At 34.4% G+C, this 17,796-nt stretch overlaps 2 protein-coding genes across 19 annotated transcripts in view; both read right to left on the minus strand.

Annotated features, from left to right (window-relative positions):
- Positions 1-7,292, minus strand: part of LOC121408800 (sodium- and chloride-dependent glycine transporter 1-like) — a 46,142-nt gene extending 38,850 nt beyond the window's left edge. Inside the window, exon 1 of the mRNA XM_041600448.1 lies at positions 7,100-7,292. Within this exon, the coding sequence (XP_041456382.1) occupies positions 7,100-7,156 (57 nt within the window). The 5' untranslated portion in view covers positions 7,157-7,292. The remainder of the gene's footprint in view (positions 1-7,099) is intronic.
- Positions 7,293-11,814: 4,522 nt separating this feature from the next.
- The window catches only part of LOC121408832 (rho GTPase-activating protein 26-like), an 89,370-nt gene continuing 83,388 nt past the window's right edge, over positions 11,815-17,796 (minus strand). For all 18 annotated transcript variants that reach the window (XM_041600634.1, XM_041600625.1, XM_041600616.1 and 15 more), the window contains 2 exons: positions 17,169-17,254; positions 11,815-16,109 (listed from right to left, as the gene is read on the minus strand). In XM_041600634.1, the coding sequence (XP_041456568.1) occupies positions 16,018-16,109; positions 17,169-17,254 (178 nt within the window). In that variant the 3' untranslated portion in view covers positions 11,815-16,017. The remainder of the gene's footprint in view (positions 16,110-17,168; positions 17,255-17,796) is intronic.

Genomic DNA, 17,796 nt, shown 5'->3' on the forward strand with positions numbered 1-17,796 from the left:
CATGAATGATTTTGAAGCGTTTGTATATTTTTATTATCGTGTTTTATACATATATATATGATAATCTTGTTATCGTTTGATTTCTCCGAAAAAGCAAATACAGGGTCACAAATGTAGGGCATGCAAGTCATGTCTTGAGACCCTCAGAGGAAGAAGTGCTTGGTGGTCGGGACAATCAAGACAAGTCTATGACGAATCCTACCACATCATCTCTAATGGTTTCAAACAATCTCAAGTGACAACGATACTTGCAATTAATCTTGGCACCTCCAACACATAATCGGCTACATTTACCCAGATATGTTATTTTTACAATACGTTTTTTGAATCACATTCTTCGTTTTTATATCCAGGTTTCAGATTGGGGGGGGGTAAAGTGAAAAATTTCCCTAATTTTCAATGCAAACTTATAATAAAGATTTTTACCCGCGGAACACGCCAACAATGTATGTTTAATAAAGTTTTATGCTAATTTAATTAGCTGTATAGTGATTTCAAATACTTTTACAACAATATAATAATTTGCGTTGCACATTATTAATCGTTTTACGTTTTCAAACTTATTAGAGAGGGGGAGGGGCAAATCATATACTTTCCCCAATATCTGGTCGACTCCAAGCAAATGTGGACATTTCCCAAATTAATATTGGCTCTTTTTCAAATCTTGAACAATATTTTCCATTAAAACTCATACAGAAGTTCATAAATACAAAGGGGATCATAATTAGCCTCAATTTTGTTTTCTTACACATCTAATATACATGGGACAACATAAATATTTTTCAAACTTAATTTTGAATTGAACAAAATACTATTTTTTAAACAATTTTTTAATGGATTATTTGAAGGTCATCATTTCACATCATAATTAAAAAGTAAATTTTCAACTGTAGACTGCGGGAACGATTAAAAAATGACAAATTTGTTGTGCCGGACTGACCAGATTATTCTATACACAAGAGAAACTCGAAGTTGCTTCCCAAATTCAAATGTCCTATTTGACACTTCAATATGTAACTAATGTTTTGCAGGTATATTGATATTGCAAAAAGTGTTGCGATTTAAAAGAACTATTAAAACGCATTCAGTCACGTTTTTTCCATGCAATTTCGTGTAATGCGACTGACCAATTTTGGGGAACGTCATGGTGTCTACAAAATACATCCTACAACCATTCTGTATGTATTGTTTTAAAGCCTCATGGGTCGAGATAAATTGACATCAAATTGACAGTATATTGACAGAAAGACTGACCCCTGTAAAACTGACAGCACAAAGTATTACAAAAGACATACAAGTGTAATGCGACTGACCGTGGAATCGCCAATCTTATATATCTTTGAAGCGCTGCGGTCCGATGTAAAGTGCTATAAAAGCGGATATAAACATCATTATTTCATTATGACATTATCATTAGGTAGTATTATCATCAATTTCAAGAGGCGAAGTGCCCTCCCTGCACCCCCCCCCCGATCGACGCCTGGTTTGTTTCTGGGTAGATTCATGTAAGAATATCATTTTTTAGAGTTTCTGTTTTACCTTGCGTTATTTTCTCTACGTCTTGATGTAAACATGGAGGTTTTTTTCTACCTCCACGATATAAATAATCTCTGTTCTACCTTGATATTTACCGTAAAGTGAACGATTTCCCAAGAACCAATATGCCACAAACAGAACATATGTAAATGCCTACCAGTTTATCATGATTTCTGTTTATTAAGATTCAATATTATTGTTTACGAAATACATGTATTCACTAAAAATCTGAAGAAACTTGATTTTCTCATCTTTTCTGTTTGTCATGCGCCCTACACGTGATTCAATTCAAAACGTTCTCTTTTACCGGGGGGAGGGGGGGGGGGTAGGGGAGCCAAAGAGTGTGAGTCCATGAATCCATGCATTTGGAGAGCTCTTCTAGCACGTATAGTACAAAAACTTCAAGTGACCTGTGTGTTCTGTTTATCACTCTACATCAACTCGAACTGTTAATTCAGCATTTTGTTTCCTTGCAGCAGCCTACTTTCCTCAACATAACTAATGTAGCGATAGAAACCTAAAAAAAAAACATAATAGAATAATGTAAACATTGAACAAACAAAGAAACAATTGAATACAGACACAAAGTTTATAGTGTCAAATCAAATCGTAGTTGGTGGGGCTATTTAAAGGAAACCAAAACCCAAGAAGAGAAGCAATCTTATTGGAAAGAGTAAAATGAAAGGAGCAATTTAAAAAAATTTTCATCAAAATCGGTTATGAAATAAGCAAGTTATGGACAATTAAAAAATCTTGTTGTACTTACTACGTGGATCCTCAAATTGGCAAACGTGCTTCAAAATGGCTGATTTTGTGGACAACTCTCCATTTGTTTTGCTCACATATTTTCAGATTTTCCCCTTTATTTTACATATTTCACATTATCTCATCCTGACCTTGACATATATGGTGTGGATTATATTTTCCCATGACATATGTTGTGCTCAGAAGGAGGCAAGATGCAATTTGAAAGAAATGAGGAAAATCTGAAAATTTGTGTACAAAACAAATGGCGAGAAGGTTGAGTTTCTTTATAAATCATGAAAACTAAAAGGAGAATGAAACCATTGGAACAAGATAGCTTGTGTGAAAACAGAAAAATCAAAGAAACAGATCAACAAAAGTTTGAGAAAAATCAGACAAATAATGGGAAAGTTATGAGCATTTGAATATTGCGATCACTAATGCTATGGAGATAGCAAATTGGCAATGCGACAAAGATGTGTGATGTCACTTGTGAACAACTCTCCCCATTACTTTAGTATATATTTCACTTGAATTGCCTCTTTTATCACGTCTATCCATAGATCATGTGTTCTTTCTACATGAGGGCATGTAATACATATTTTTTAAGAATGCATCATGGATAAAGAGTTTGTATCATCATAAGAAAAAGCAAAAAGAGACATTTTGAGGGTATTTTATAGTCCACCAAAGGGAAAGTTGTTCATCAGTGACATCACACATCCTTGTCACATTGCCAATGGGAGGATCTCCATAGCATTAGTGATTGCAATGTTTAAATGCCCATAACTTTCTCATTATTTGTCCGATTTTTCTCAAACTTTCTTTATTCTTATTCTTTGATTTTTCTGTTTCTACACAAGCCTATTTGTTCCAAAGGTTTCATTCCCCTTTAACTTTGTGCTGGTATTTTTTTTTATATATATATCACTCCAAAGTAACATGTGTGAGGCTTTGCTCACTACCGAATCTGTATGAATTAGAAACGATCATTTACTTTAAGTTATACAAATTGTAGCTATCTTCTTTGATACGGCGATGGTGTAATTCTAGCTGTCTGAAATCCAGACTAAACAGCCGCATCTTTGGTAATTTGTCTGGCCTATTGGCCTTGGTGTGAAGTATTTCTCCGACTCAGCAGATTCTCCAAACATGAACTTCTAAACAGCTGCTCAACGTCAATGTTTACAAATAAATGCATCTGTGCGATTCGATGAATAAATGCTATAGAATGAATACTAACAGACATTTTGGGAAATATTGTACACAAAAACATTTTTATAACATCCGCAGGGCGTATTCCCGTGTTATTAGGCTCTATTTTTCAATTTCAAATTAAAGGTTTCTTTCATTGTAGTGTATCCTATATGTAAACTGTCTCACATTCAATATGAATTCATATAGGAAATATAATGGATAATTTTGGAGATATAACAAATTGAAATTTTAGTATAGACGCTCATCTTCCAGACAACTCGTCTCATCTTTTATCTTTCTCTTCGTTTATATCATTCACATTCTTCTCTTCTTTCTATTCTCTCTTTTTTCACTTCTCTCTACTCTAATTTTTCCATCCAGTCTTTTCAGAAATCCTGGTCTTTTTTTTACGTAGACTTCCCAAATCCCAATAGGCCGCCGCCTATATTGAGATTTGCTTGTTTTTCTCTATAGGCATGTAGGCCTACTCATCATAGTGTTGATCATACTTCAGAGAGATATAGGCCTATCACCCCCCCCCCCCATATAATTTGCATATTATGTCAAATTTTGGGGGTCCCATATTTCCTGTCCCCAAAACTTTGAATCATTTAGACAAAAATCAGTGATTTTTTTTTAAATTTTAAACAATCATTATATATGTTTAAATACATGTTACGTGTTACTTGTGAAATTACATTACATGTGATCTACATATTACATGTGCACACTTCTCATTCCTGTACTGAAGACAGCTAACAGGCCGGGCTAACAGGGGTTCAAAGCAAAATTCACACACAAACACACATGCTGCTCAAATCATAACAAAAGGATTCCCGCGCTTCTCACCCAGCCACAAACCACAAATTATATTCATAACTCATTGAATTCCCCGCTATACATGTAGGCCAAATGCATGACAATATGAGCTCTGTGTGAATTCGAGGGGGAAAATTCTACCATAAAAATCTATTCATAATTTCGCATTTCATCGATCATGACAGGATTTTCCAAAAGGGGGGCACATTTTCCGAGGAAAAAAATTGACAAGCAAAAAAAGGGGTCTTTACTTTAAAAATAAAAGGGGGCGGGGGAGGGTCACACTTCTGTTTTAATTGCATTTTTACATTACAAATTTTAATTTTCTTCTCAAAATGGGGGGGGGGGCAAGGGCCGGCTGTGCCCCCCCCCCCCCGGCCTGGATCCGCTGTGGATCATGATGATCTTGATCTATATTTCATCAAAATATAGGCCTATAAACCTCAACTAACAATTAACGCACTGACACAAATTGAGGGATAAGAAATACCAGACTTTTTGTTAAGGATTACGTGACTATTACGTCATATAATAATAGAACCAAAGAATAGGGAATGGAACCGGTCAGAACCGAGTTTACACAGACATTACATGAAGGAAATGCGATGTCAATTCATGATGCTCGTAAAAAAATTCAATGACTGCACAAAAAATATAAAGAAACAAATAAAAAGAGAATGAAAAAAAAGGAAATGAAACAAAATAATAAAAGAATAGCTCTAAAATTCAGAAATATGATCCAGTTACATGCCAGAAATATGCTCTGAAAATGCGGACGACGACGAGATCACATAAAACAAAAGTTAATAATTAGATCTAATCTAAAGTTTGCATTTAATATTGCCCATCAAAATACAAATTACGTCACAAAAAACTGGTACATAGGCAAAAGGTTTTAGGGGACAATTAGAACTGCAAAGTCATCACTTCAATTTGTCACTCTCTATATAACAAAATGAAAAGTCTGTCAACCACTGAAAAATAAATAGCATCAAGCTTGTTTTTTATTCTTAAAGGGGTACTCTGGTCTGAAAATATTTAAACATAAATAAAGAGAAATTCACAGAGCAAAGTGCTGAAAATTTCATCAAAATCGGATAAAACAATAACGAAGTCGTTGAATTTTAAAGTTTAGCAATATTTTGTGAAAATTTTTTTATATGCACATTATGATGAATATTCATTAGATCGGCTGATTTCACATCCCCACTTTCCTTTTTCTTATTTTATTACATGAAATCATAATTGTTTTATTTTTTCATACATGTGTGAATAATATGTGCATTTTATAATGAAATAGGTTGCAGCAATTAATATAAATCAGTTGTAAATCCATTTTTTTCAGTTCTTGGTAGGAAAAAAAAAGAATAACCCGATTTCATATAATAAAATACAAAAGAACAAGTGGTGATATGACATCAATTTGAACATTTAATATTCATTAAGACATGCGTAGAACTGTTTCACCTGAATAATTTCAATCTTGAATTAAATAATTGCATTATTTGTTATCCGATTTCGATCAAATTTTCAGCATTTTGCCTGTGAATTTTACTCTATTTATTGAGATATAAATGTCTCCAGCCTATAGCATTCCTATAAAGATGAAAGAAAAAATGAGTTTCAGTAACCAATGTGCATTTCTGCACTTTTCATTTTAATGTAGATATTGATCATAGTTACATGTATAACTAGTCTACTGCACTGACGACAAAAAGCCAAATATATTATTAGATTAATAAACTGACCATGATGATGAATTTGATGTTGTGGACTTCCAATTTTAAAAAATTAAGGGTTTTGGCGGGGGGGGGGGTAGCCATGGAGCTTCATTAGTAGCTCCATTGCTTTAGCTGTGCTTTTATCTATGCTAGTAGGGTAGGCCTATGTATGGTTTAAGTTTAATATTTTATCAACTGGTTTAAAGTCAGAATATTCTAGATTCGATTCTTCATGTGCATGTCCCGATAATTCAGAAACGTATCCATGTAATAGTGTGCAGAATAATGTTTATATAAAGAGACCAGCTGCATGCCAGCATACTAACCGATACTACTGGTTGCATGTCTGCGACATATTGTATTTACAAACAATAAAATCGCACGTGGTCAGTTCAATGCCAATGGCAGTAAAATCGGAAGCGATAAAGTACGTAGCTATAACAGATGAGCCGCGCCTAGCTAGGCCTACCGCCGATATTTTGCTATGAAACTTGAAATGAATAAATCAGATCAACTAGACCTATTCTTCAAATGCCAACTGACTAGATTAGATTATAAATCGAACAAGTAAAATTAGCTGTAGACCTACATGTAACTGTCCCTTTACTACTTACTATCAGCCAGGCAGGCCAATAAACATTGATTGATTGATTGATAGAGCACAGCGCTCGGCGCGCCGGGACGGTACTATACTTCAAAGATAATTTTCTTGGTCATGCCATGGTTCAATCTATGGTTCAATGAAGGCCTCCACGAGGGGAGGCGCGATATTTTCATATTTTCAACATAAGTCACTAACGGTACATAAAACTAACCAAATAGTAATATACTCTATAACAATTTCATATTACATTATTCATGCCATTAAAACATGGAGACGGAGGTAGACAAAACACAAAAATGTTGATGTCTGCAAAATGAAAGAAAGTGAATAGTGAGTATGAGAGCCACATGGCAGAGCCACAGACACACAGGCACAATTCACAACAAACATTGAGCTACACTCTCGTGCACGCGACACACATCATCATCACCAACATGCCGGAACAACCGGCCGAATCAATGTTTTCTATTTTCCTTACCATTTCTCCACTTATTTCGAGTTCTCCGGATGGATGGACTTCTTCCTGATAGTTCATGGCAATGATAATTGAAGAATCTCCCAACGTAATAATATTGAAAAAGGTAAGATGGATTGGAAGTGAAACTCTCTATGTAGGCGACGAGTCGAAGAAATCTACAATTTTTGCACACGTACACAACCGGCGCGGTAACAGTAAAATGCAAATGATGAATGAATGAATGAAAAAAAAATACTACGGAAAAAACTGCGCGTAAGCATTCTGCGCATGTTATCGTCTGCATCGGTCTGCAGATTACCCCGGATATTACTAGTATTCAAGATGTATTTTCACACCGAATGGCTCATTGATTTTACTCATAACACCTACCATTTTGATTGTCGGTATTGAAATTATATGGCAGCTGATTTTGATTGCATTCTTTTGAATAAAAACAGGAAAAAAGCCCGGAAAAAAGCAAGAGATGATAATGAGCAATAAAGGAATGTAAAACTTAGGGTCTGTGAAATAAGGCTATCACATGGGCGCGCCTTTTCAGACGTTTTTTTTTAGTGAGACGACCGACATGCTGGAACAAACTGTGTGACTATATAGTTGTCTTCTTAAGACTGTGATTTATACTGGTCTAAACTACTTTCCATCCATATTTGGTCTAATTGACATTTCATCCATTTAACTTTTCTACTTAAGCTAAACCCATATTTGTCTAATCTTGTACTTCGTTTGGTTATTTTTTATTCATGTATTATTATTGTCTAGAGTAGTCTAATATAGGCTTATGTCATAGAGTTATATGGCTTATGTATATACATGTATATGCCACGGTGCATGCACTCGGTACAAGCTCTGCTAACTGTATTGTAACGATTAGAAATGTATTAACGCTTTTACCTTTTGAAATAAATGTTGAATTTGATTAGTGAGATCCACTAGATTAGGTCTAACACCAATTGTCTATAGTGTAAGATGCCAGTCTTTTTCATTTCACAAAATATGTATAAAAACAAATATCAAGAGGTAGCAGAAGTTAAACGGATTAAATGGGAATTAGACTAATGGGGTGTTAGATTAATCGTACGCAGCAGGGGTTGGGAGGGGGCAGTTCCCCCCCCCCCCCAAAAAAAAAAAAAAAATGATAATAATAATAAATTAAAAATAAATAAATTTTTACTGAAAATTTTCACAAAAGTGTGCACGAAATCCTTTAGTTTTACTTTAGAAAATGCAAAAGCGTCCAAGTGACAAACTTGGTCCCTTTGCTCCCTTGCTTTCGGGGTTTCTTCAGGTGAAGTTCTGTGTAGTGCCCCCCCCCCAGAAAAAAAATCTGAGTACGGCCAGTAAATGCCATGACATCTAATAGAAAATAACACATGGAGGCCGACTTGCACACACTTTATTTTTTTAAGGCCCGGGCAGAGAATATTTCTTTTCCCCTTTTCAGAGCTATAATCCTCATGAGTCTTTCAAGGAAAAATAATATGCGAACTTATACTGTTTTCAGACAGATACATAATAAACAATAGACATTATTATAAGAATAAAAGGAGAAATGATGATAATGATGATGATGATGATAACACTAATTAATAATTGTAAAATTAATCATGATAATAGTGAAAATAACAAACTACTTTTTGTACACTTTCATTCAAATAGAAAACAAAGGGAATGATAATCAATAAATCATAAATAATATATTACAATATCATAACAGCAACAATTGTCTATTCCCGTCTGATAATAGAGGCGCTTTTTGCCTGAGGATACAAAGCGCTATTACCCCGGCTTTAGTTCGGGCTACCATCACTGGTGCTCAGTGAATGCAGGGAATTAATCTCGCAGCACTGTGTGGATAAATTTCTTGCTGAAGGAAAACACCCCATGGCTAGGATTCGAACCCACGACCCTCTGTTTGAAAGGCAAGAGTCGAACCACTAGAGCACGACGCACCCTCAATACTCTGCAACTGTGCGACAGCACATATAACATTTCTCTCTCAGTTGGATTATCTCCAATTCGTCCAATTGCCAACGTCTACCATCGGTTCGTTCACTATTCACATTGTCTATCTGCCAATTCCTCCACTCACCATTTCGTCCAATAACCAGTCGATCCACTAGCCATTTAGTCCATATACAATTTGGTCTAATAGGACTTAGTTTTAATTGTGCAAAATGAATGAAAATGAAATTGATATTAGACCAACTGGTTATGAGACGAAATGATCATATAGACGAAATAGTGATTAACCGAAGTGATGATTGGACCAAATGGTTATGGGACCAAATAGTTGCTAGACGAAATGTTGATGGACGTAGTGGCATTAGTCTAAGTGAAAGTAGACCGTGTGGTGAGTGGACGAATTTACAATTTCCATTCAAAATCCACATTCATCGAGCTGATGATATTAGAAAGATAATTATTAGTTTTATGCAGGTGGGTGGCATGAAAGATAATCTGGAAAGCAATTCAAAGTGCAAATAGTGGAATTTGTATCATTCTTGAAGGTAGACAGGTATCGTATTATACCTGTAGATATAGGAAATTGAAATGATGATTTGTCAATCGAATGAAAACTTGATATTCAGGTGTTGTAACTTCCTGTAATTAAACAGGGAATTCTGAAAGTTATATCATCTCCGCAATTTTTTTATATGGTTCATGTAGGGGGAGGGGGGGGGCAACAGTCACGCGAGCACAATGAATAACCATAACATGCAGGGAGTCCGTGGTAGGAAAGAGGACAGTTGCCCTCCACCTAGGCTCCCACCGTCCTCCAAAATTTTGAACATTTGCACTTTTCTGCTCGTAAGTTTTAGAATTCACACAAAAAGTGCCCCAAAATCTACCATTTCACTAATAATGGTGCGCGGCTTGACCCAACCCGACGAAAAATTACAAATCGTTAATGCTGAAATGTTTAAGAAAGAAAGTGGCTGGGGAATAACAAGGCACCACCTAACTGGGAGCAAATACCACCGTCAAACAAGGCGTCAACCCCTTAAAAAGTTACAATTAGAGACAAGACTGGGGGTTATTACGGAGATAGTACTTACACTCAAGAATATTATCACCGTGATATTTCTACTTTCATCTGTTCATTTCAACAATGTGTTGTAAAGAATAAAAAAGTACAACGGAGTTGAGTGAATTGATTCATAAACGATAATGAAAGAGGTATGAAAGTGAAAGGAAACATTCTGGTGATTAATGAGAAAGTGGGAAAATCGTTTGAGAATAAAAAAAAAACAATAATCGAAAAGTTGTTTGTTTCGTGCAATATAAGGTGAAATAAATAGTCAAAATGTCATCATAAACTCTACTTTTTCTATGAAGCATGCATGAGAAAAAGTTTAGTACCTTCTCCAGAATGTTCAGATTATAATTGCATAACATGGGAAATATAGTTACCTAACCCGAACCTTATATAACCACTTTTCCTTTTCGATGCTCTTCTCTTCCCTTTCTTTCTTTTTTCTTTCTTTGTTTTCTTTCTTTCTTTCATAGGGTGACTATCGCCCCCTGCCACCCCTGTAAAACCACCCTACAATGTCACACAGGTGACAATCTGTATGTAATAACGAAATGAGATACAGTCTTGAGATCTTTGATGAGAGCAATTGAGATCGTATTATACCGGTATATTTGAAATCTAATTGATTTCCAGGTGTTTTAGCTTCCTGTCATTGATTGGAGGGGTCCCGGTGGCCATGGCCCATGGTCGTTTTTTGAAAGCAGGGTGGGTAGCAAGTCTTTAAAAAAATAAAACCAAACCATTAAAAAATCATCCTTGAGTGTCTAACAAATTTCAAGTGTGCAAAAAGGGGTGACATCTTAGTCTGGTAGAAAAAGCAACACCCCCCTCTAAAAACAAGGGAGAACATATCTTTGCCATCAAAAGAAAAACATTCTGTGTAGTAACAGACATGGGGTCAGAATGAATTTATATTAGGTTTCATACCATCATCATCACTACCACCACCACCACCACTAAAAACTATCATCTCCATCACCGCCATCACCTTCAACACCATCGTCTTCATCTTTATCATCGCCATCATCATCATAACCATCACCATCATCACCTTCCTCATCGTCATCATTATCTCCATTATCATCCTCATTATCATCATCATCACCATCATTATCATCACCATCACCATTATCATCATTATCATCATCACCACCATCATTATCATCATCACCATTATCATCATCATCATCACCATTATCATCATCATCATCATCACCATTATCATCATCATCATCACCACCATCACCATCATCATTATCATCATCACCATCCTCATTATCATCATCACCATCATCATCATCACCATTATCATCATCACCATTATCATCATCATCATTATCACCATCATCATTACCATCATCATCACCATTATCACTAAAACTACTAACACATGTTCATCACCATTATAATCATCATCACCAATTTATTTTGTTTGGTTTCCATGGGTCACATACAGGTAGTTTACCCAAGATATGAAAGTATTTCAAATAATAATTAAATTTTTAAAATTGGAGCAAGTGAGGAGGAAATGAGAGATGAAAAGATAAGAGTTGGTTAAGACCGCTACTAACAAGGGGCAGTACAAAAGACTGCATATTCCCTTTCTAAAATATATTTAGAAGTACACACAAAACAAATGCAAGCCTCAAGAAGCTTTCTAAACTCAAAATTTGTTGATACAACATTTCAAGTTTTATTGGGGTTAATAGGCTCAATCATCCATCATATCTGTCACAATAATTTGGCAATATATATCATAATAAAAAAGGGATATTATTTTTTTTTCTTTAGAATGATTGACAGATAAAATGAAGTGCTCTGTGATATATCTGCTAAGACTACTACATGCAACATAATGAGTAATACACTTAAAAGCTTACAGAGTGATTAAAGCATTTAAGAAACAAAATATGATTGTTTTAATTATATTTCATCTCAAAACTTAACTGTAAGTATAAAGGCAGAACACGCGCACAAAAAGGTTATGATTCCTGATACATAAGTCAGAAGACTCTCTCACAGAAAAAATAGGAAACAATCTCCAATACACCATAAAGCTACAATTTGATTTCAGGAAAGATAAAGAAATCATATAATATATGTTCCTACAAAAATATATCTAATAATAATTGTATATGTTTCTGATCAAATAATGATTTTGAATACACGTAGACTTCAGTTAAAGCAAGTTTTTAACATGAATAGTCACTAATGTTACAAGTGTCAATAAGACATACAGAATAACAATACAAAGAAACACTCTACAATAAAATAAACACTGCTACATGTACACGTCAGTACCTTTAACTTGATATAAAACAAATGAGTCACTGATTCTTGAAATATGAGAAAGATTTATAAACCATGGTTAGATGAGCAACATAATATATATCTAACATTCACTCTTTAATCAATTCTAAAGATTTTATGGTAGGGTTGTACATTTTTAAGGCTGTTATGTTTTCACGTTCCGTGGGTATACAATATAGAGTATGAAATCTTCAAACCCTTTACTCATATATCTCTGACATACACATGAACTTACAACTTTGGAATCCCCCCAATCTTATCTCAAATTCAGCATAGGACTTGGTTATTAAGAGAATATTATAATTGTGAATTACAATCTAATTTAGATATACAGAAATTAGCCATAACATTTTAAGTTTACTGAATATTGGTATACACTTATTGAGCAGCCCAGAGTATGGGTGTGATTATGCCCGAAGTTCTATCATCCAAATTTTACAGAAAATTTCTGTACTCCTTCCCAACCAAAAAGAAATTCTGTCCTTATCCTTATCACTTGGTCCCTAAAAAATGTCCCCTTTCAAATTTTGTGCCCCCACCCCTAAAAAAAAAATGTAGACAAACTTGATGAATTCAGGGACCTTAACTCACATGAAATGCCAGGATACTCCATATAAATTATTTTATGAATTACCCAGAAATAATAAATAACCAGGAAAAAATATATGAGTTTCATACAACATAACATAAAACAAATATAAACACTGTAAATAAGAACCGGATTGTTTAAATTGGTTTAGTATGCATCCTGATTGGATTGTAATTAGATTACATTGTAACAATTTTTACTGACATAAGAATAATTAATAATCATGGAAATACAGTGTATAGTCCACATAACTGTATAAGAAGCAAATCTGTGGAGATTACAAAACCAAAGTGTATAATTCTACTGCAGTATGAAACAGGTATTTTATTTACAATTTCTGAGGAAACATTCTGCAATGTGTGTGAATAACACACCATGAAACCTTCACTCAAACCAAAAATATCTGATTTCCTTGGTTTTGTTGAATTTTCAAGGCCTTACAAAATGAGATATTTAAAAAACGTCTGTAATTACAGTCAAAGTTTAGTTTTGCCAGGAGCATAAAGAAGAATTTCGATTTTCACTCCATTAATAATGTAGTTTACAATGAATCTAAGTATGGAGGTGGGTCAAACTAAGTGATATGTATTTGAAAAGCGAGGATGGTCTAAACAAACTGAATTGGTCAGTAAATCATTAGGATTTGGCTAAGCTAATGGACAAATTATTGTATCTTCAGTTTGTAATCTTTACTATACCAAGATTTTGAGTATAATAAAGGGCAATTTTACGGGGCCTTTAGATGAATTTCATCACCCTGTGATCCCCCTCCTCCTGAATGAGTGACAAAGCCAAGTTTTTAGAAGCAAATTACAATCACTGTAATTGGACAAGGTTACATTTCAAGAAGTAAAAAACTCATAGCACAGATACATATCGTACAGATATTTTAAGTATGGATTAACTTGGACAGAGATCAAAAGCAAGGTTACAGGTTTAAAAATCATTTGTCTGTTAACTCTGCATGAACTTTGAACTTAATAAACATTAAAAAAAACATTGCATCAAAGCAGACTAACTAAACATATGACTATCAAATAAGCATGTTTGTAAAAAATAATCTAAAATACCTACAAGGGTCTATATGCATCAATCAAATAAAATCAAAACTTGTAAAAACTCAAGAGCTAACTTAGGAAATAGAAGACAAGCGCCCTCTCTCATTGACGATTTATACAAAGACAAGACATGTAACAGTATTACAGTTGGAATGTCACTGATGTGAAGAGCTCATTCAAACCTATAGCAACCCCTTCAACATGGAGCAAAACAAAGAAAGATAGACAAGGGGGAAGTAGAATCGGCCATCCTATTCAGAATGGCTGCACAATCTCTACACTCTCAGTATATGTACATTTATACAGCTTTGCATATACAGCACTTGTCTTTATAATATTATTAAGATATATTAATTGAATAGCATTGTTTTTTTTATCAAATTACATGTACAACCGTTTGTTAGGTGACCGTGGGGAGCACTATGTAAATCATCCACTCACCAAAAAAAAATGTGTCAAAAATTCATCAAACATTTACAGAGAGGAAATGACAAAGAAATCATCACTCACTCATATGTACAATGGTTAATGTAGTGAAACTAACATGCAATCTTGATATCATACAATGCTGATGTAAGTGGGTGTGGCTATCTGACGATTCTCTTAATCTCACCTTTTATCAACAACATCTCTCATACATTCTCTCTCTCCTCTGATTACATATAGCTGCACACTCACACTTTCGTTATAATTATTACTATTTACAATCTCGTTGATGCATATAACAACTGTATCTGAAAATGTTTGAACAGCTGTGATACAGAATAAAATATATGTACACAATATCATCGATGATATTTTCTTTATCCATAATCTCCCATGATAATAATAGTAAACATGATACATATTATCTGACTTAAAGGCTCAAAGAGTAGAAAATTAACCATCTCTCATGCCTTTCATAATAATCAACATCATCATATAAATTATCAAAATCAAAGAAAGGCCCAAAGAATAAAATATGTATTTCCTTTATAGGAATGACCTTCCACAATTGTAAATGGGATCAAATGAGAAATCAAAATAAATCTTTGATTTTGCAAAATACCTACTATTTAGTGGGTATTATCTTTCAGGGTATATTATTGCCCATTTAAAAACAAGTAATTTGTTTTCATATTGGTAAAATACCAAGTATTTTGGGGTTTGCAAGCGAGTCGGAAAACACCCCATTATGTGATCATCACATGAGGAGCTCCCATAATCTTGGAAAAATTGTCACCAAAACTTTGAGATAATTCAAACTAAAAGGTTAGATTTTGAAAACCTGATGAATTCCAATTGTTCTTTTTTTTCAACAACAAAGAAACACTCGGCAGTAACATTATGCAGATTATTCTGATTGCATCCAGAGATGGCAGTTAAGATATGATGTAATAATGCACGAGTTAAAACATGAACCAGCTTCGCTTTGCAATTCTTACCTTATCAACCTCATCAAAAGTAATCATAGCTAATAATATTAACAATCTCAGAAAAATTCAGACGATTGAAGATTTTAAAAATTCACCGTCGAATTATTTCCGAGATCAAGTTTGCATTGATATGATTTGCATTGCATTACATTGATATATCTTCTGCTGAAACACAACAAAAGTAATATCAAATGATTTTTTTTCTATAATAGAGCCTAACTTTATGAAATATAATAAAGAATCTGAAACCACCTATGCAGGTTGCAATTCAAATTAACAGAATACGTCTCTGTTCACAAAGTATGCGTATTTGAGTCAAAGAAAAAATAGCTTACAACCAATTTTGTTTATATACCACATATCATCTTTCAGTAAGTCCATACTATGTCTCCAGATGAAGGTGTGTTCACAGCATGTTAGCATCATGCTTCCATTGTCTAGGAGTTCTTTAGGAAGCCCTCTCCCATCTTGGCCTGTTGTGCGCTTGTACAGGGTGAGGGCGGTCTTCAGTGTCACTGCAGTGCTTGGACGTAGTTTTCTGGTACAAGTCCCGTCTTCCCGTTCAGTGTGCCGAGTAACCAACCCCTTTCCTTTGATGAACGTACTGTAATGAGATACAAGAACATCATCATTTACAACGAGATGGAGGTAAATTGCCAATTCGTCTACTGCAAACTAGTCCACTCACCACATGGTCGACTTTCATTTAGTCTAATGCCATTCTGTCCATCAACATTTTGTCTAACAACTATTTGGTCCAATCATGATTTCTCTAATCACCATTTTGTCTATGACCATTTCGTCTAATAACCAGTTGGTCTAATATCAATCTCATTAGTCCAATTAGACCAGATGGCATAATGGACTAAATGGCTTTTGGGCCAACTGGTTATTAGACGAAATAGTAAGTGGACAAACTGGCAATTAGACCATGTGGATAGTGTATGAACGGATGGTAGACCAATGATAGTAGACGAGTTGGCAATTGGATGAATTGGCATTAGACGACCTGGAAATAAACCAATTGATTGGAGGGGCTCCAGCCATTTGTTATTGAACCAATCTCTTAATTACTGACATGTGCTTAGTAAAGATAATTGAAGATAGATTGTGTCAAAATTTTGTTTATTTTGAAAGTGGAATTGGTGTAGTTCTATTGTGAAGTTTGTGAAATAAAGCAAAACTTTAAAATATCATAACTTTCTTATTTTACATCCGATTTTGATGAAATTTTCAGTGTTATGCTTGTTGAATTTTTCTCTTTTTATTCAAATCAAATTTTTGTTGGGGTGGACTTGTCCTTTAAGTCATAATATGCTCTTGGTCTACAAAATTACATGTTCTCTGTACATAGGTCTGCATACCTCCTCATGTATTACTCTTGAGTTCATAAACCAGCAATGAATTTTACACATTGATGCAATGATAAATATTAATTTGACAGACAAATAGAAGAATGACATAATTGGAATTATATTTTCAACAACAAAGGGTATGCAATGACAAAAAAGAGGAAGAGGTTATAATAACTAATAACTAATCTTATACGCCAATTTATAATATAATATTGATAAAATAAACTGCACTGAAAAATTGGGACCTCTTCTCTTTGTGTACTAGTATATCATTAAAGAAAAGGATAAAATGTTTCCCTTAGACTTACCATTGACTATGATCTGGTTCGGTTGAAAGGATAGCTCAGACTCATTATCAGCATCACATGCGTATAAAGTCCGCACACATATTCCCCTAAAGAGGGAGGAAAACAAATGAATGTGAAAGAATTAGTGTTTAATTCAATGTGCTGCACTCAACCCAGGTGAGGTAAATGGGTAACTGGCAGGAATTTATTCCTTGAAATGCAGCGCGCGTAACAGCTGCACTGCTAAAGCCAGGGTAATTATGCTGCATATACTGTAGAGTGCTTCGAGACTTCTGACAAAGTAATTAAGCGCTATATAAGCAAGTATAATTATTATTATTATTATATCAAATGTACACATCCCAAAATTCTTACAAGTCTGCTATCCCCTTAAAGAAATACCCTTGTGAAACATTATGACTTATAAATCCTCCACAGCATGAGTCTCCTAAATGAGAGCATTAATTAACATAATCTAGTAATGACTTGGAATGACATGCATGGATGGGGGTGGCAAAACTTAAGTTACATTTTCATAAGGCTTTCAGATAAAAGAAATGACATATTAAACATAATTTACACAGGTTTATAACTGGAAAACAAAATGATTAGTACAGTTATTGGTAAGTGTACAAAGTGCTGTGAATAA

The sequence above is a fragment of the Lytechinus variegatus genome, chromosome 1 (assembly GCF_018143015.1).
Source record: "Lytechinus variegatus isolate NC3 chromosome 1, Lvar_3.0, whole genome shotgun sequence".
Classification (NCBI taxonomy): Eukaryota; Metazoa; Echinodermata; class Echinoidea; order Temnopleuroida; family Toxopneustidae; genus Lytechinus; species Lytechinus variegatus.